The sequence below is a fragment of the Lagenorhynchus albirostris genome, chromosome 8 (assembly GCF_949774975.1).
Source record: "Lagenorhynchus albirostris chromosome 8, mLagAlb1.1, whole genome shotgun sequence".
Taxonomy (NCBI): domain Eukaryota; kingdom Metazoa; phylum Chordata; class Mammalia; order Artiodactyla; family Delphinidae; genus Lagenorhynchus; species Lagenorhynchus albirostris.
This window is the reverse complement of record NC_083102.1, coordinates 99,426,878-99,445,820: the sequence shown is the minus strand read 5'-3', so window position 1 is coordinate 99,445,820 and position 18,943 is coordinate 99,426,878. Positions and strand designations below refer to the sequence as shown.

At 52.1% G+C, this 18,943-nt stretch overlaps 1 protein-coding gene across 13 annotated transcripts in view; it reads left to right on the top strand.

Moving 5' to 3' along the window:
- EGFR (epidermal growth factor receptor) overlaps nucleotides 1–18,943 on the top strand; it is a 194,465-nt gene that overhangs the window by 155,763 nt on the left and 19,759 nt on the right. For 10 of the 13 annotated variants that reach the window (XR_009542090.1, XR_009542089.1, XR_009542087.1 and 7 more), the window contains exons 16-20: nucleotides 2,551–2,589; nucleotides 4,590–4,731; nucleotides 5,487–5,609; nucleotides 6,234–6,332; nucleotides 11,768–11,953. Coding sequence is in view for 5 of the 13 variants with exons in the window: in XM_060157499.1 (XP_060013482.1) it covers nucleotides 2,551–2,589; nucleotides 4,590–4,731; nucleotides 5,487–5,609; nucleotides 6,234–6,332; nucleotides 11,768–11,953 (589 nt within the window). In the remaining 8 variants the exon portion in view is untranslated. Of the gene's footprint in view, nucleotides 1–2,550; nucleotides 2,590–4,589; nucleotides 4,732–5,486; nucleotides 5,610–6,233; nucleotides 6,333–7,489; nucleotides 7,784–9,596; nucleotides 9,658–10,024; nucleotides 10,521–11,767; nucleotides 11,954–18,943 lie in introns of those variants that run through there. The other 3 variants (XM_060157500.1, XM_060157502.1, XM_060157501.1) reach the window with 3 other exon arrangements.

Sequence of the window (18,943 nt, the reverse complement as noted above, 5' to 3'; positions counted from 1 at the left end):
TGAAAATTTTCCGAGTATGTCCTAAGTTTTAAAAAAAAACTATTTTCACTGCATTTATATGGAAGAGCCTGGGCCTGGAGACAAGTGATTTGGGAATGACTGGTACCCTGGTCAACTTCCGTCGTTTCACCTTCCTTCTTGAGTTTCAGCCATCATGAGGGTAAATGGAAGGGCTCCATCATTCCATGACCCTGTGGTCCAAGAGTTTCAGTCCCAGGCAGCTGACTCCCCAGCTAACATGTAGGAAGCCTGGGCATTTCCTGTGTGGTTTGCATGTGACTGTCTTCTCCCTCTAATCTTAGTCTAAGCCATTGGTGTGTTGCAAGTGATCTGGAATATTTTACCAAGTTTAACACACACACACACACACACACACACACACACACACACACACACACACACACACACACACACACACACAACCCCACTAAAGCCAATTGATTAATTTGAGTAGGGCTGACATTTTTACAATATTTTGTACTCCCAGTCAGGAAATGATAATTTCTTCATACATTCAGATATTCTTTTTTATATTTCAGTAAAGTTTTAGTTGTGTTCTTTCATGTTCTGCCTAAACATTTTATATTTATTTTTGCTACTGTGAAGTGGACCTTGTTTTCTAGTATACCTTCTCATTTATTATATCTATTATTTATTATATCTAATATATAAGATAGCCTTTGATTTTTTTTGGAGGAGGTGTATATTCATCTCGTATTGGTGGTCTCTACTGAACTTCCTTTGAAATTAGCGTTTTAGTTCATGGTCTTAAATTTTCCAGGAAAACAATTATATCGTCTCCAGTAACGGTATCTGTATCTCTTTTCCAAAAGTTTCAAATCATATTACAAGGGCCAGAATTTCTAGAATAATATCAGATACAATGGTAGTGGACATGAGAATTTTATATCTGATGGTGGTGGAAATGGCTGTAATAAGTCACCATTAAGAACAATATTTGCTATTAGTGTGAGATTCTTATTATCTTGTTAAAGAAACAGTTATCTATTCCTACTTTTAAACTCTTTTTTTTAAATCCAGAATGAATTCTGAACGTTACCAAATACCTCCTTGGTAGGAATTTCAAGATTTTTCATACTTTTCCCTTTGGGTATACCAGCACACTGGTTATACGGACCACTCTGCAAACTCTACAAAACATAGTATAAACTGTAATTTGCTAGTTTTTCACTTAGTCTATTTTTTTCATATTCCCCAAAATAAGCAATTTCAGAGCAGATTCTCAAAAGCAGAATTATACTACCTATATAAAATAAATACATTTTTCCTGTTTTTTCTATCTTTGGGAAATAAATGTGTTTCTATATGTGTGTGTGTCTGTGAGCATATAGCATTGGTAGAAAAATATATAGTTTTCCGTAATCTTGTTATTACTATCTCTATCTTCTCCCAAAGGAATTACGTACTAAAAATGGATTTAATTTTTTAAATATGGAGAAATATTGATGAGGTGAGGGGAAATAAGAAAACATTTCTTTTATTGTGTATCCGCGATGTGCACAGCATCATCAAACACGTAGTGTCAACGATGACTAAGAGCGGACGCGCTGCTTTCCCCATTTGTATTGTTAAAGAAACACTTAGAAAGGCTCTGGGGTCACCACGACTCACCAGCCAGCAGTGAGAAAGCCCAGGTTACAGGTGCATGCTTGCTTCCAGAAGCCGTGCCCTTCCCACAGGGCAGGTCTGCTTACCCCAGGGAATGGGTCAGCAAACTTGAAGCAAATCCACTTTTATTTATTTTATTTATTTATTTTTTATTTTGGCTGCGTTGGGTCTTCGTTGCTGTGTGCAGACTTTCTCTAGTTGCGGTGAGCGGGGGCTACTCTTCGTTGCCGTGCATGGGCTTCTCATTGCGGTGGCTTCTCTTGTTGCGGAGCACGGGCTCTAGGCGTGCAGCCTTCAGTAGTTGTGGCTCGTGGGCTCTAGAGCGCAGGCTCAGTAGTTGTGGCGCACGGGCTTGGTTGCTCCGCGGCATGTGGGATCTTCCCGGACCGGGGCTCGAACCCGTGTCCCCTGCATTGGCAGGCGGATTCTAAACCACTGCGCCGCCAGGGAAGTCCGCAAATCCACTTTTAAACGGAACCACATTTTATAGTAAGTCGTCAGGGGATGGTTTCTTTGAAATTTTATGCCAATAAATTAAACGAAATGACACAAAATTTTGCGTATTTTAATTACATGTAACAAAAAATAATAAATCAAGTGGGAGACAAGGAATAATTTTTCTGACAAAATTAAACGATAGCATGATATGGCCTCTTTTGCTTGATATTTGACAATCATTTCTGCAGAATTATGCAGGGTACCACCAGCTTTCCCAAGGACCCCTTAATCCTTTGACACTCAGGTGGTTCCCTCTTAGGGCACCTGTCCAGTCACTACCCTTGTCCATCAGCTCTTCAAATGTAAACTGGCTGAGCTCTCCCTATGAGCGTCTCCCTTGTCCATAGCTTCTTGCTAGAAACCCCATAGGTTTCTAAAGAAGTAAAATGATCGAAATGTGTATTTCTCTTTCAATTCCTACAGCTGTGCTGGGCCCGGTTCTGAAGGCTGTGCAGTGAGTGGGTAAGTGTGACACTGTATGCGATAACCTGATCAGAAATGACCAAGAGCGCTGTGGGCGAGGGTAGTGCTTTCCCTCTTTTCCGACGGCCCTCTGCCTTGGCTGGTTCTCACTTCACCCTGGGCCAGCCTGGGCATTCCTAGCAGAGCTCACCCTGCCCACGCTGCTGGCTGTGCTTTGGGGCCAGGGGGGAGGGCAGGACAGGAGTGCTGGGCCCCTCCACGCGGACCCAGCCTCACGGCCCAGCGCTTCTACACGCAGCCCTGCTCCCTAGGTCACCAGGATTGTTGGGTCCTTCTCCTCTTCCAGCTTCCCTCCTCTTTCCTCGCTGACCCAGTTGGCCCTACCACAGACCTGTGTTTGAGTGACCCGTCTGTTCAATGACAGAGCTCCACCTTGGGAGACTTTCTCCCCTTACTTCCTTTCCTAAACACAGGACTTCCTTCAGCATTTCAGTTGTGATCCCTTTGCCGTCATTGCCTGAAATGCTGCACAGAGAAAAGCAGAATTGGGACTTCCTGTTCAGACTCATCAGGAAAGAGTGATACTACCAATTAATAATGTCTATCGAAGAATCAGAATTATACACAAGACACTGACCAGTTATCCCCAAACAGCAGCCAAACGTCCAGGAACCTCTGCCATCTCCAGTAATGTTTACAGAATTCCTCCCCTCAACAACCTTCCTCAATGCCAGTCAGCTCAGTCTCTTGCCGAAGAATTAGCCAAGACAACTGATCCCTCCTGCTATCAAGTGAGACATGAAAGACAAATAGGGCAGTTTCTCAAAGATAAAGATTTCCTTTTACGCCCCTCTTCACTTGAGCCACGAGGACACCAGCAAGCTTCGTCCTCTCTTCGTGCTTCAATCAGCGTCTTAGTTATGAGGTTTTCCGTCACATCCCCACCCTGAAACCGGTCAACGACCATCCTTTGTTATATTTTTACCCTTTTAATTCTTTTCTTCTCTTTTCACTCCCCCTACTTCCCATGGAACACATACTCTGTACAAATTATTCCTTGTATCTTTCAGTGTCCCCTTCAAAATGGGAAAAACCCATTAATTCAAACTGTATTAATTGGGAAGATGGTATAACTCAGGAGATGACTTTTGCACTTGCTAAGAAGAAAGCGTCATCAATACCATTTACGTGAAGTACATCTGACCCACTTGTGAGAAATCTGTAAGAACACTGGCATTTTTTTTTAGGTGCAAACGGTGCTACTGATTAATCTTCGATATTCATTAACATTTCTACCTGAAAATATGAAGTTTGCCAGAAGCTTAGATGGCACAGGTGCTGGAGAATAAAAGCTTTATGAAGATTCTAAATTCAGAATCTGCTAATTCAGACGGTTCTTTCCCCGTGAGCTTTAGAACCTGAGTTTTGGGTGTTTGTTGACCCGAGCTCTATGGGGGGAGGGGTGGCTGCAGGATGACATCACTCATCCCTGACAGCTCTGCTGTCCGTGTGGAAATCCTGTCACTTCCTCACCCCCTCCACACTCATGCTACAGCACTTCCTACGGCTCTGGTCCCATCTTGAAAGCCCCGGACCCCTCGGGAAGTCTCCACAGGTTTGAAAGGGTCCCTCCTTCCAGCCTGGCCAGCAGACATCGCAAGTGTCACGGAGGGCGTGCCTCAAACGCGTGGAGACACTCCGGCGAGCCACACAGATTCATGTGAAAAGCATGACTGAACTCTGAGTTACTTTTTAAATGATGTGTTTTCTTAATCAACAGATGAAAAGTATGATCCTGTAGGGAGAAGTCCAAATGATACCTCAGTGTAAAACATGCGACAAAGCAGGCTCCTATACTGAAGGAAGTTGGAAACCCTGCCCTGGGGCTCTAAGTCCGCCCTCCTTTCTCCTTTACGAGCTGCGCCGTATTCCACTTTCTGAGCTAGCCCTAAATGACGTCATGCTATTAGAACGTACGGGAAATATGTGAAATGCCAAGGTAACAAACCTTACCCCTTTGCGTGTCCACCTCGTTCCAGGCCCAGGATTCCGTCCATCGCCACCGGGATGGTGGGCGCCCTGCTGCTGGCCCTGGTGCTGGCCCTGGGGGTCGGCCTCTTTCTGCGCAGGCGCCGCATCGTCCGCAAGCGCACGCTGCGCCGGCTGCTGCAGGAGCGCGAGGTGAGCGCCGCGCGCGAGGGGGCGGGGAGGCGCGGCAGCCCGAGGCTTGCGTCTTGAAGATGTATTACTGTGCTCTTTTTATCGCGAGGAAAAAGTCAGAAGAATCTCTGAATGTCCAGTTATAAGCAACTCCATGCACATGTTAGTACTTGTATCCAGGGGAATGCAGCTGTGTCTAGGGTAAGTCCCACGGCCGGTTCCCAAGCCGGGGCGCCCGCTGCCCACGTGGGGCGGGCGCTCGGGCCGGCCAAGGGGAAGGCTGGCGCGCAGAAACGTGAGCTCAGGAGGTGTTACTTTGGAAAATGCCATTGTCTACACCAGCGGCTGCTCCTTTTGGAGCCACGTTTGTGACCGTGTTGTCCGTGATTTCTCAACCGGCATCCGTGTCCGACAACGTGTCAGAAGCCAGAGGCCCTGGGAAGAGGGACCCACCGCAGCTACAGCAAAACGGCTGTGAGGGGCCCGACCGGTTAGCAGAGTGACCACCACAGAACACTGTCCTTCCCCAAGTGTTCTCGGCCCGGACACAGAAATAGAAATTGCACTTATTGCAAAGGAGCTGTTCTGTTCAAGGATGCCTTTTTTTGAGGGGGGGAGGGGTCAGTCCCTGTTCCTTCCGAGTGTCTCACCAAGTGCCTTGGAGCAGGCGTCCCTGTCTCCGGAGGGAGAGCCGCGAGTTCTGTCCCCTGGTGTCTGGACCTGCCACCCCTCTCCCCGGCCCGGCAGGCATCGTCTCTTCCTCTTGTCTGTCACAGCTTGTCGAGCCTCTGACGCCCAGCGGAGAAGCTCCCAACCAAGCTCTCTTGAGGATCTTAAAGGAGACGGAATTAAAAAAGGTCAAGGTGCTGGGCTCCGGAGCATTCGGCACGGTGTACAAGGTGAGCCCCCCGAGGGTCCCGGGCGCCTTCCGCGGTGGTCTTTATCGTGGTCACATGCTCTTTGTGTCACTGAGCGTTTAGGAAGAGCCAGTGTTTTTCTCAGGTTGTCTAGAGGAAATCTTTTATAATCCCAGTGACAAGTAACTGGTGCGGTGAGATCTGTACACAGGCACAGACATTTTCAGGAGTTCAGTGTGAGCTTTCCGAGGGGTGGGTGGCACAAGTCCGTCTGAGAGAGGGTTGCCTGTCACGGCACAGCAGCATCTGAATAAAGCCCAGCTCAGAACAGCTTCCTCTTCATTTCTCTCTCCTACATCCCCATTGCGTAGTCTGATTTCAGTTAGGCCTAGACCCGGAATCTCAGAATTCTGGACAAAATGACTCACACTGACTGTGTAACTGGCACGAGCTTAGGGGTTTCGTCTAACTACTCTGATTTCTGGAACGTGATAGCCAAAGAGCTGCTGAGCTGTCGTGACTCCCAGCACCGGTGGCCTTGGGTGCAGGGCCGTGCTCGAGCCCCTCGCCCTTTGGGGTGGGGTCACTAATGCCCAGCCAGCCTAGCAGCCGCCTGATACGTGTATGACGCTTGCCAGCCAATGTCTTCACCTCTCTTCGTCACAGGGACTCTGGATCCCAGAAGGCGAGAAGGTTAAAATTCCTGTGGCTATCAAGGAATTAAGAGAAGCCACATCTCCAAAAGCCAACAAGGAGATTCTTGATGTGAGTTTCTGCTTTATTCTCTAGCTCTCTGCAGGCCTGGAAGCCAGAAGCCACCTTTCTTCGTGGTTGGCAGCACATTGCTCTGTTTTAGACTCTGTCATCATCGCATTCTAAATGGTCGCTTTTCCTGGCTTTTTTCCTTCTGGCTATAGTTGGTATAATTCTCTCTCGTAGGGAAGACTCACTCTTCCATTCTCTTATCGGCCCCCAAAAGTACGGAAGCCTGCGGTCCCTGGGCATCCACCGGGGGCCGTCCCTGTGCTCATGGCTTTACCCCTGCCATCTCAGTGACTGCCGCTGGCGGGCCTGTGCTGCTCTAGGTGTTGTGCTCGCCAAGCTTTCAGTGAAGAAACGGAGGCATGAAGCAGCCTGATGCTCAGGGTCACGTGGCTGGGGTAGGATTCCAGCACGTGGTTACTTCTGACTCTGAAATGCATGTTCGTTTTCTTCCACCAGCTAGCTCATCTCTGAAATGGCTTTGTAAAGGTGCCTAGGATTAACACTATGATGCTCTATGAACTCTATAATCTCTTGCTCCCCTTCTGTACTTTCTCTCAAAGTAATTTAAAGGTTATTTCCAGCGTCTGCTGATTGCTACTTTATGGACTCTTTGAAATACTCCACAAGATTATTGTTACATATGTTTACTTGCGATTCTCTTGAACTTTTTCCACCTTCCCTGGACCCTCACTAGCCAGTGAGGGGGCTGCACAGTCTTAGAAAGAGGCTGGATGCAGGAGGGGCCAGCCTGGAGCTGGGCAGAACCCTCTGCAGGTAGAGAAGCTCAGGAAGCTCCGGTGGACACACCCTTGGGGTCCCGGGCTAACAGCGCTGGCCTCCGCTTGCCGTGGTGGATGTGGGTTTCTCTTGCTCTTGTCCCAAAGCAGAGCCAGTGAAAGAGGAGCTGGAGGGGCTCAGCAGTGAATTAGGGAAACAGTCAATGAAAAAGGAAAACGACTGCCTTTACTGAGTCGAAAATCTAGAGAACTTAGTTCGTGTTACAGCCACGAAGGACAAAGGTCAAATATAACATTTCCCCACTCTTGTATCTAACCCACAGAATATACAGTAAGCAAAGCAAACATGGGCCTTTTTAAGAAAGCGTTCAGACAGTGAGCTTCCCAGGAGCGCACTCTCTCCAACCCCATTTTCTCCAGGCAGCCTCCTCTCCTTTCATCGCAGCAGGAAAGTCCCACCCCAGTATCTTCTCCATGAAGGATGATGTATTAACACAGTGCAACAGAAGGTCTCACACACTGATGATAGCTTACCAGGCAGAGTTATCTTTCATTTTCACAGTTTACAAATTAACGTACAGTCTGTTAACGTAACGTCGACTCCTGTTTCCATAACCACAAGAAGTACAGCAAACAAGTGATTTGTGAAGTCTCTTCACTTTCAACCTCTAGCTCCTTCTCCTACACTGTTAAAAAGAAAATCTTTTTGCAGAATTGGCTTCCTTAATTCATTTGTTACTCATTTAAGACATTCTAATAACTTTCACAAAACGGTGTTGAGATGTGAATTTTAACAATATTCACTACGCAGAGTAAGGGCGATTTTGAAGACAGTAGCTATACTTTGGGAAGGAAGTAGCTTCACTGAGAAGGGCCCTCCAGGACCCCTAAAACTGGAGGAAATCTGCGTTCGTGGGCCAGAGTTGGGGTAGAAGATAGAGAAAGGAAAGACTGACAAGGTAAAAAAAAAAAAAAAAAGTGTGAAGTCCCATTTCGCCTCTTGCGCTGTCTCTGTCCTGCTCTCCTTCTCTCCCTGCGTCCCCCCACCCACCCCGGTTTCTTCCTCCTGCTCTAACACCTGTCCTGTGGCTGTAACCAGAGGGATGGCAGCCCGAGGCCCTCCGCCTGCTTTTCCCGAAGCTCCCTCTGCCCCACATACACAGGGAGCCTGTCCTCGCAGGGTGGGCGCAGCTGTGGGGAGCCCCTGAGGGAAGGGATAGCTGAAGCAGCCGCCAGTGATTTGAGGGACAGTTTCAACAGTGAGTTAAAAGGCAAGTTAATTCTGTGACAGGCAGCCCAGGGGACTGAGCGTGGGCTTCGGTGCGCGGGCCTCACACTGTTATGGCCTCTCCCGTTGCGGAGCACAGGCTCCGGACGCGCAGGCTCAGCGGCCATGGCTCACGGGCCCAGCCGCTCCGCGGCATGTGGGATCTTCCCGGACCGGGGCACGAACCCGCATCCCCTGCATCGGCAGGCAGACTCTCAACCACTGCGCCACCAGGGAAGCCCTGAGCGTGGGCTTTGAAACACTCACACGCACTTGTAAATGGCTCCAGCAACCCGTACTCTTATTCCCCTACCCAGGCCAGCACTGAGGTCCAGCACACACACCCTCCAGCCCTGGTGCACGCTGCGGTCAGTGGTGGCTTAGTTAATGGGACACTTTCAGAAATATTCTTAAAGTTAAGCGTCTGCCTCTCCTGAAGGAGTTTAAAGTCTAGTGGAATCCTTTTTCCCCAATCTTTAATAACGTAAACTAGTTCACAGATGAGGGAGACGGCAAGAAGGAAGGCCCCCCAAATTTCAACGGTTGGACAAAATAATAGACTTTCAAGGTCACCGAGCCTCAGAGGCCCTTCTGCCACGTGACTCTGACCTCAGCCTTGGGAGCCTCCGAGCGTGGGCTCTGCCTGCCAGTCTGCACGCCTGGCGGGGGTGGCCGATCAGAGATGGCTGGGGGATATACCAAGCGTTCTTGCCGTAGGTCACAGTGCACCTTTGAGATTCCAAGAAAAACAAAGCTAAGAACAAAGCTCACGTTAACTCCTGCACACACTGAACAGGACACTCCACCAGACAGCATCCCCATTGTGCCCGGGCTTTGGGAGGCAGAAATCTGTGGCTGTACCAGATTTTAATAGGAGCGGGATCCTGGCAGGGCTCCAGGCTCTGTGTGGCCGGACACCCACGCCCATGCTCTGCTCCCCGAGCCCCAGGTCAGCTCCCCACGGCCCGCAGCAGATGGGCCGCTCAGACTGCTCTGATCTGCAGATTTCTCTCCCCTCTAAAATGAATACAACATGTTTCCAAGTCTCCACCAGATCTTAAGAAAATAAGAACAGCCAGGGGATTTCTTTGGTGTTATGGTTGTACAGTTTCCCAGACTGGGGGAGAGACGCGATTTGTGCTTTTCTGGCGATCGCACGGCCTATTGATGTTTCCATAGACTTTCCAGTTTAAATTTAGGGCAGGCAACAGAACGAGAATGCAAAACACATTTATATACGTGCTCTTTCTGTGTCATAAGGTGTGGAGCTTTCTGGTAGCCCATCTGCCGGAGCACTCAACAAGGCCTCGCGGTGCGTGGGGTAAGCGGGGGAGGGCCTGGGTCGGGGGAGCCCCGGGTGTGGGCCCCGCCCTGACATAAGAAATGTGGTCTCTGGTCGTCGTTCACTGGGCCTCAGTTTCCTCTTCAGACAAATAACGGCTTGAGAAGAAACCACTTGCAGGCCTTCTCCAGTTTTAACTTTTTATCAGTAGCCCTTTTCAAAGGTGAAGAGCTGTCAGAAGGTCCATAGCATTAAACACCTGCTCTGCTGTTGTGATGCCGCGTTTGCAACACGGACGAGGAGAAAGGCCGACTGCCTGTGAGAGCAGGGCGTCTCCACTTGGGGCAGCGTCCACACAGACGGTGGCTCTGCAGCGGATGTCAGAGCTGTGGGTTTCTTTCCGTAGTGGACGTGGCATGGGCTCTGTCTCGTATGATTTCAGTGTCGTTCGGCCGTGGTGTTTCTGAGGCAGCTCTGTGCCTGGAGATGTGTTGGGCACCACGGGAAGGACGTAGCAGGAGCAGGTGTTGGGGAGGTGAGGTGATAAGCCCCAGCTCCGTGCATCTCACACGGCACACCTGCCCCGGGTGAGGCCCGAGGGTTGGCGTCTCTGGCAAGTTCGCAGGCCGTACGGAGCCTGCTCCCCCGAGGGAGAAACTGCAAGATGCCAGGGGAGTTTAACTTAGATTGGGGCTCAGGGATGCCCTCTGAGGAGGGGTCAGCCAGGGAGAGAGGAGGTGGAAGGGCATTCCAGACAAAGGCCCTCCCGGGTGCAGGTGAGCAGAGTTGGGGAGCAGAGAAGAAGGAGGAGCGGGGGTCTGTGGGAGGAGAGGCTGTGCGAGGCCTGGCGGGCTCCCCAGGAACAGTGAGGCCAGGGGAGGGGTTCAGGCCATCACGTTTGTGTTTAGGGATGTGTGTACGTGCCCCTCCACCTGTCTGTCACCACTGTCACCTCTGGCTCCTGCGGTGCCTGCCCCAGCATCCCCCCTGGCGTGCCTTCACCTGGCCCAGGCCGTGTTCCCTTCTGCACAGAGGGCCCACACCCCCGAGCACAGCAGCGGTCAGGTGGGGAGAGGCGCCTCTGAACTTTCTCTTGGAGACCAGGTGGTCCCTTCTGTGTCTGTATACAATGTCACCCCCCCCTTTGGATTCTAAAGGGAAAGAGATGGAGTTTCTTGGTGGAAATTGAGGATTCCCTAATTCTTAGACAAAAGCGAGGCCCAGTTATGTGCATGGTTGTAAATGAAATCCGCTTCCTCCGCCCAAGGATAGCAGAAGCGTTCAGATAAAGTCCATGGCTGTGGGTCTGTGCCGGGCTCCCGCCACGGCAGCCTCCGAATTAGCAGGGGCGGGGCTGTGGGGAGTGGGTTCTGCAGAGCAGCATGGATTTCCCTTCCCAAGACTGAGGCGGGGCGACACAGACCACCTCTTCAGAAATGAATCCTGGGCCGCCAGCAGAGTCTGCGATCGCTGTAGGTGTAACGTCCTCCGTCCGGTTCAGAGCCAGAAACGGTGCACTGAAAGGGCTTCTCTGCCGTGCGTGGCAGTGGTGCCCGTGGTCCCGGCAGTGCGGGGGGGGGTGGCTCCCCCCTCTGCCCCCGGTGCTCTGTGGGGAGGTGAGGTCCCCCTCCCTCTCCCGACCCCCCCCCCCTCAGAGCTCTCAGCATCTCCTTCCACGGTGCCCAAGGCCGGGGTTCCGGAGTCAGCGGGCAAGTCTTCACCAGGGTGTGGGCCCCAAGCACGGGTTCCCACCGGCCCTGACACCATTTTAAGCGGCGGCACCTTTGGCTTTGAGGTGGAGGTCTTCGTAAGGACTCAGCAACGCCCAAACTTGGAGACATCAGGTCTCATTTTCACCCAACGCTTTGCCGATGGCGAGCGCTGCCCGGGCCTCTCTGTGATGCAGAATCCGCACGTGCACTCAGAGGACGCCGTCTCCCATCAAGTCACTCCACAGCCTCGCGTGCAAGAGACCCCACGGGAACGTCCACTGCACTAGACGTTTCACGGGCACCCTTGTCCTCCACACGCGCACATTTCCAAACTCAAAATCGTGTTTGACTTCTGTACCCGGAAATGGTCTGTCTGCCTGTTCCTTTAGCCACGGCGGGGAGCCCTTCTGATGCGCCCTCTCCTCCTCTCCCCCCAGGAAGCCTACGTGATGGCCAGTGTGGACAATCCGCACGTGTGCCGCCTCCTGGGCATCTGCCTGACGTCCACGGTGCAGCTCATCACGCAGCTCATGCCCTTCGGCTGCCTGCTGGACTACGTCCGCGAGCACAAGGACAACATCGGCTCCCAGCACCTGCTCAACTGGTGCGTGCAGATCGCAAAGGTAAATCAGAGGAGCGTGCTCGGAGCAGGCGCGCAGCTCTGCAGGGAAGGCAGGCAGGGCCACGAGGCAGCGCTGGTGGCTGCCGTCGCTTCGCCGCCCCAGCCTCACCTCCTGGCATGATGCGATCCTGAGGGAGAGCCCCGGAGAACAGCGGCAAAGGGGAAATAAAGACACCCGAGAAATTAATCATTACGTTCTCCATCCTCGGACAGCATAGAGTTTGCCAAGAGGGTGTGTGTATGTGTGTGCACATGCATGTACGTGGCATGCAGTCTTCTTTAGTTTGGATTGAATTGAATCAGGTGTCCTTTGCATCAGATCGGTGCCTATCCCACTGCACGTTGAAAATCTAATTATTCAGCTACGTTTGCACAGTTTTCTCTGCACTGGGGGCTCTCAGTACGGTTGATGTTAGTGTTCTTGTTTCCCTGGCATTCTTTTTGTTGAATTTGGAGCAGAGGAGGAGGTGTGGCTTTCACCCAGGCAGGACTTGATCACAAGGCCAGCAAACCAGGCCAAGGCTGTCAGGTGACAGTGGCCGGGTGGACAGACAGGTGCTGGCTCTGACGTGCGGTGGCAGGAGGTGAACAGACGTTTCTGCTGCTTCACGGGGCTCCGTACGCGTCCCCCTGTCGACAGGCTAGATCCGGAGCGAGGGAGGGGCTGAGGGGGCAGACAGTGGCCAGGTGGGGCTGAGACCAGGAGCACAGCAATGAGCCAGGTGTTAGCTGCTCATGCGGCCTCACAAGGACCGTTCTTCCATTTCAGATCTCCCTCTCTTCAGGCCAGTAGTGCATCAGTTGTCTGCAACCCAACTTGCTAAATTCTGTTTCTCCTGACAGTGGGTATACGGGTCACTCCGCTGAATGAATGGAATCTGTGGGCAGGCCCCGCCCTCAGCCCCGGGGCGGGTGTTGGGAGCCTGCAGGAACCAGGGAGGACAGGGCGCCGCTCGTCCCCCAGGCCCCATCCAGGTTCTGGTTGCTCGCCTCACCCAGGGCGGCAGCACCCTCGGTCCTGCAGATTCACTCCTGAGGATGCTCTGAACTCGCTCGCTCAGCCCCCAGCAGGCGTAGAAGGTGACTAAAGACACGCAAACGTGTTCTGGGCCCTGCTCAGCCTGCAGCCGCCTGAGACGCTCGCTACAGGACGGGCTCCTCTGGGGTCAGCGGTGCAGGGTGAGGCTGGCGGTGGGAGGCTGCCTCAACCCTCTTCTTCCAGTGCCTGCCGGGGTCGCTGTCTCAGCCACAGCCCCGGAGGCTCTGGCATGCGGCGGTGTGGGCGTGCCTCTCGGACGCCCGCCCATCGCGTGGTGCTCTCGGCCGTAACCCCGGTCACAGAGCAGAGGAGTCCCGTGGCCGCTGCTAGGCAGTGGTCCTGGTAGAGCCTGTGCGCCTCGCGTGCTGTGGTCTCGTGAAAAGGCTGGTTATTTCTCTGTCTGACCGTGTTAGTTTCCTAGGGCTGCCACCAGAAAGCACGACAAACTTAGTGGCTTACCACAACAGAGGCTTACTCATAGTTCTGGAGGTCAGAAGTTCCAAATCAAGGTGTCAGAAGGGCCATGCCCCTCCCAAGGCTCTCGGGGAGAATCCTTCCTCCCTCCCCAGCTCTGGTGGCTCCAGGCCCCTCCCGTCTCTGCCCGGTCTTCACGTGGCCTCCTGCCCTAGGCCGGAGTCCAGATCACCCTCTCTCTTAGCAGACACCAGTCATTCCTAAATCCAGGAGGACTTCATCTCGAGGTCTTTAACCGATTAGATCTGCAAAACCCTATGTCTAAAGAAGGTTACATTCTGGGGTGCTGGGTAGGCGTGAGATCTGGGAGGACACTGTTCAGCCCAGGACAGAGGCTGGGGTCGGGGAGGAGGTCGTTAGCCCCAAGTAGTTTTCGCTGAATATGGCATTTTTCCTGGAGGTTTACTCGTGTCCTGACTCCTGTCCCCAGAAATTCTTCCTTAGTCTCTTCCCTGATGAGCTAAGGCAGGAGAATCACCAAAGCTATCCCCCTCCACCCCAGGCAGCCTCTGTTACCTTGCTTAACTTGCTTTATGTTTTAAAAACACATCTTGCTACCTGCGAAGACCTGGTTTATTTACTGGTTTAACTGGAAACTGGGAGGTGAGCTCCGTCAGAGCCAGGCCTTGGCTGCCGCTGCCCCGGTCAGGCAGGGCGTCCAGAGCTCTGCACGCCTGCCTGGGTGAAGAGGCCCAGCTCACCAGAGGGTGCCTGGGTATTTAGCATATTGTGATTATCTTGTGTCAGTTGGCAGCTCCACAAAAGTGACTTCTTACGTGATGCGACGCATAGCCTTGGCAAGTTCTGCCCGGTACGGAACCGGGCTTGTGACTCTGGGAGATTCACAACTCAATTCTGGCTTTTCTTCGGCGAGTTGTCTCTCTGTGGCCGCAGAAGGGCCTCTGCCGTCTGTCCTCCCGGCGGCGAGAACGGTGCTGGGTAGCCTCTGTGAGGTGCCCACTCGGGCCCCGGTACGCACCCCATGCTCACCTCTCTGGTTTTCTCGCCATATTTTGACTAATTTAAGTTAGATTCGTGACGAAAATCTAAGCTGAAACATTGTCTCGTTCTAGTTCTATATCGACTTTCTCTCCCTAGAGCAGCGTCTCCTATTTCCGGTCCTCTCTCGCTCATGAGCTTTTCCCCTTCTCTCCTTGGCAACCCTACATTCAGATCTGCCTGCTCACAAGTGTCTGCATAGATGGAAGGTTATTTGACCCCAGAAATCAGTCCTCTGCCAGCACGAGGAAGAAACAAACACCTGACCACGGCAGTGCCCGCCACAGGGCGAGTTCAGCTGTGCCCGGGCCCTGGTCAGCCATGAGTTTCCAAAGTTCCTGAGTGGACTTTCCAGGGCCTGCAAGTTTTCCAAGACAGTGCTCTATATAATATTACTCAGAATTTCACCTTGTTGTTTCAATCCACTGCTCTGCCTGTTGAACTCTGTTTAGGTTCACTTTCATCCGAAGTCGGTTCACGTTGCAGCTGTTAGATTTGTCTGCGACGGAGCTGCTCCCTATTTCACAAGAGAAACCTAAGGCACTGTACTTGAATAGCTGTGGCGCTGCAGTGTCTGTCCTTGCAGGGAAAGGAAAGTAATGGTTTCTTCAGCTGTAAAGAGAGAAATTTGCTCTTGGGTTAGTGACTGTTTACCTAAGGATTGAACAGTTTTCTCTGTAAAAGTTAGAAGTGAAACTACCCAGAAACACTTAGTGGCTGACCAGAAACTCATCTTGGTGGCGTTTTCGAGGTGGGATTTATTGACTTACAAATGTCCTCCCTGATTCACAAAGGCACAGGCTCTCTTGGGAAGTTTTCCAGGATTGATGGAGACCTGGGTACCATTACGCAGGTTTATTGTCCTGGCTAAACTGCTAAGAGGACAAATAAAATTATATCACGGGCAAGAGAAAAAAAGAAAAAAAAAAACAGAGGTGGCCTAGTGGGGAATCTTGCTGGGGTTGGGAAAGCAGAGGTGCCCTTCCACACAGGGTGAGAGGGGATTCTAGACTCAAGTCTCAGGAGGCCGTGGAGACGTCACCTGCTCCCTCATCACCGCTTCCTAAGCTCCTGGCTCGGGAAGGTACAGGGGGCTCTCACTCACGGGGAGTGACTTAGGTGCTTCGGAAAGTGTATGCATTCTTCCTGGCTGCATAAGCCAGCTAGTGAATCCCAAAATAATTAGATGGGATAATAATGTAGTAAAACGTTAGCATGCAAAAGATGCTGTCTGTCATCAATTCAGTTTAGAGAACACCGCTGCCGCGCCAGGCTCATTCCTCTTAGAGCACCGCAGAGCACGTGACTGCCAACTCCTGCATAAATCAGCTCTCTAGGCTGTGATTAATTTCACATTTTCACAAACCTTTGGGACCACAGAGCTTTCTTTCACCTAACTTGGATTAAGATCTCACAGAAGTGAGTTTTTAGAGAGACGATATACGTTTCAGATACTTGACCAGGCCCTGGTGAGGTTTGAAGGTAGCTGGGGGCTGGGGTCGAGGGGTGGGTGGATGCTGTCAGAAGGAAACCGACCACAACTTCACACGCACCGAACTACACCTAGTTCATTCTATAAGATGAGACTTAATAAGGATGAACTTCAGAAAACATTCCATCCGAAGGATCCATTTTTTAAGCAGACGGGATACTTAGTTTGGTCTAAATTCATCGGAAAAAGCCCCAGCGTTTTCACTGCTCACACATTTATAGGCGCTTTCAGGGCACGAGAGCAGCGAAGGGAAGACCCATCCAGGTGAGGAGAGGAAGGTGGTCCTGCCGATGACGTAGCAGAGCATGCTGGCCACTCGTGTCTGGGTCTAGGTGCTGTGTCATGACACCCACATCGACAAATTAGAGCCTGGTCGTGAGAGATGAGCAGGGGTGGGAGAGAATGAAAATCATGCTGGAAGAGGGGCCGGAAGAGGGGCTGTTGTCTGTCAGCCTCGCGCAGCCTTCGGGGGCAGGGGGAGACGCTGACCGTCGTGTGCACGGCCTCCTGTCTGGGCCCAGGTGGCTCTGGCCTTCACGCCCATGTCTGCTCCCCCATCGCCTGGCTTTCCTGTGCTCCACATCAGGACTCCCGAAGGTGAAAGGTGAGGTTCCAGGCAGCCCCCACCCTGCTGACTAACTGTGCAGCCTGAGGGTGGTGATTCAGCCTCCGGCCTCCAGCCTCCATCCACCCGGCTAGAGAGGAAGACGCTTCCTAAGAGCTGATTCAGCTGCAGAGCAGGTACCTGCGTGAAACCCTGGGCAGCAAGACCGCAGACAGGGACAGAGACACACAGCAGATCCGGTTACCAGATAGTCTACTTATTTGAATTATTTTTTTATTTATTCTCACATCGTTCCACAAGATTACAGTTGAACTTCACCTAAACGATCACTTTACAGTATGTCACTATAAAGCCAAAAGTTGCATGTACTGTTAAAGCACATTCATCAACTTCTGGTCATTTCACTTGGTGATTTTTTGAGCATGTATCTGTCAGTGTCAGGTATCATGTGAAATACTTATATAAAGAAGACAGAATTTCCTATCTCCCCAAACTTGCAAACAGATGAGGAGAACAGATCCATACAGAGGTAACAGAGCAGCAGGAAATGAGCGGGTCAGAGCAGGAGAGCCGAGGGACCAGACTCCCAGAGGCTGCTCTGCACGTCACATGGGCACGGCCAGGTGGGCTCAGTCGGCCAGCCAAGCGCCAGGTGCGGGGACGGCAGTGGTGAGGCAGCCGCCCTGCACCCTTGGGAGCCTGGACGTGGCTCTGGTGCTGTGGACACGAGTGAGAGCCCGTCCCTGTCCTGGGGACCATCTGAGGCAGCAGTGAGAGGTGGCCAAGAGACACTGAGGGCTGCCGGGAGCGGAGGGGAGACCCCGCAGGAACCCGCAAGCGCAGCTTCATTACGAAAGCAAAGGGCACCGCGCGGGAAGTTATTCGTGATCAGACTTCGTTGGGAAGTGTAGCAGGACGTGGCAGCAGCCTAATTCCAGGTCATGGCACAAGGGGTGGAGAAGAGAGGATGGATTTGGCATTTAGGAGGAAATGATGGCAATCGGCACTGAGGGAGGACTCTCTGGGCCCCGTCCTAAGTGCTCCATGTTGATGAACTCACTTAATCCTCTGAGTAGCCCGTGTTACGTATGGGGGAGAGTGAGGCAAGGGGTGTTGAAGTAACTTGCCCAGGTCTGAAGCCAGGAAGTAGCAAAATCAAGATTCCACCCCAGGGCTCCTTGCTCCCAAGGCTGTGCTTTTCCCCAGCACTTGATGTCACGGGTCAGAGTGGAGCCCACAGGCTGGTGAGCCTAGCAGGCCTCCTGTCCCTACACAGCAGGAGGTTGGGGCCTGGAATAGGAAATTCGGACACTCCCCTGCCTCTTCTGAGGGCAGGGGTTCGGTGGTGTGGACGCCGTGCTTTGCTTTACTCTGCTAGAACCTTCTGCCTACCCCTCCGCTTCCTATCCTGCCACCTCCGTAGTCACCAAGTCAGTGTCCGCCCCCACTACCCACCACTTCCCCACATAGTGGTGAAAAAATACACTAGAAATGCAGCGCATTCCTGCCTCTTGCTCTGGGCGCCTCCTAAGTTGCAGGGTGCTGCAGGGCCTGGGAATACGGTCCGTATGTGTCACGCCCAGCCCAGGCCTCTCTCCTTCCCCGGCTGTTGTGCGAGGAAAGTCTTTAAAACCCTCGTGAAGTGTCCTGTGTCTCCTGTGCGTTCAGGTCCCAGGTGGCTCTTCAGATCCCCTTTTAACCTCAGGATTGCCGCATCCATCCTAGCTGTCCTGTTAACTAGCAAAATAAATACGTTCCATTCAGTTAAAGTGAGGATCTCAGAGAGAATGCGTTTCCGAGAGGCCCCATGAGGCTGACGCTGATGATATTGCTTCCTGTGGTTCTGTTTGGATTCTGAGAGTTTACGAGCGATGTCAGGGCTCTTATCTTTGGTGCTGGTTAAACTATAACTCTGCTGGCCTAGAGTTACAACTGAGATGGCCTTTCAAACCGCCATATTATGTGGGACAGAGACCAAGGAATAGAGTTTTATCTAAGTTCAAATGAGTCTAATCTTGTCCCAAAGTTATGTCTGATTTAAATCCCTCTAGCTGTGTGCTCCAGACACGTACTGCTCTTTCCTGCCCTTTCCCAAGCCTTCTCTGAAGGCTGGTGTTACGAGAAAACGTTGCAGTGTATTGCAGTTGCTCTGCTCCTTTAAAAATCTGAGGCGGGTGGGGGTGGGTGGGGAGGGAGGGGCGGGGGTGGAGCTAGTTCCTTTGTTAGATTCCCATCCACCTGCCCTTGGGCACGCTCAGCTTGGCGGCACAGGGCCAAGATGCTGGGGTGTGGCATCCGTCGGAAGCAATCTCTGGGTCTGCAGACAAGTCTCACTTGGAGGCCCCAGCGGGAAATTAAGGGCACGGTCCCAGTGGTGGCCTCAGAGCCCTGGGGCCCTGGGGTACTGGACCTCCCAGCACCA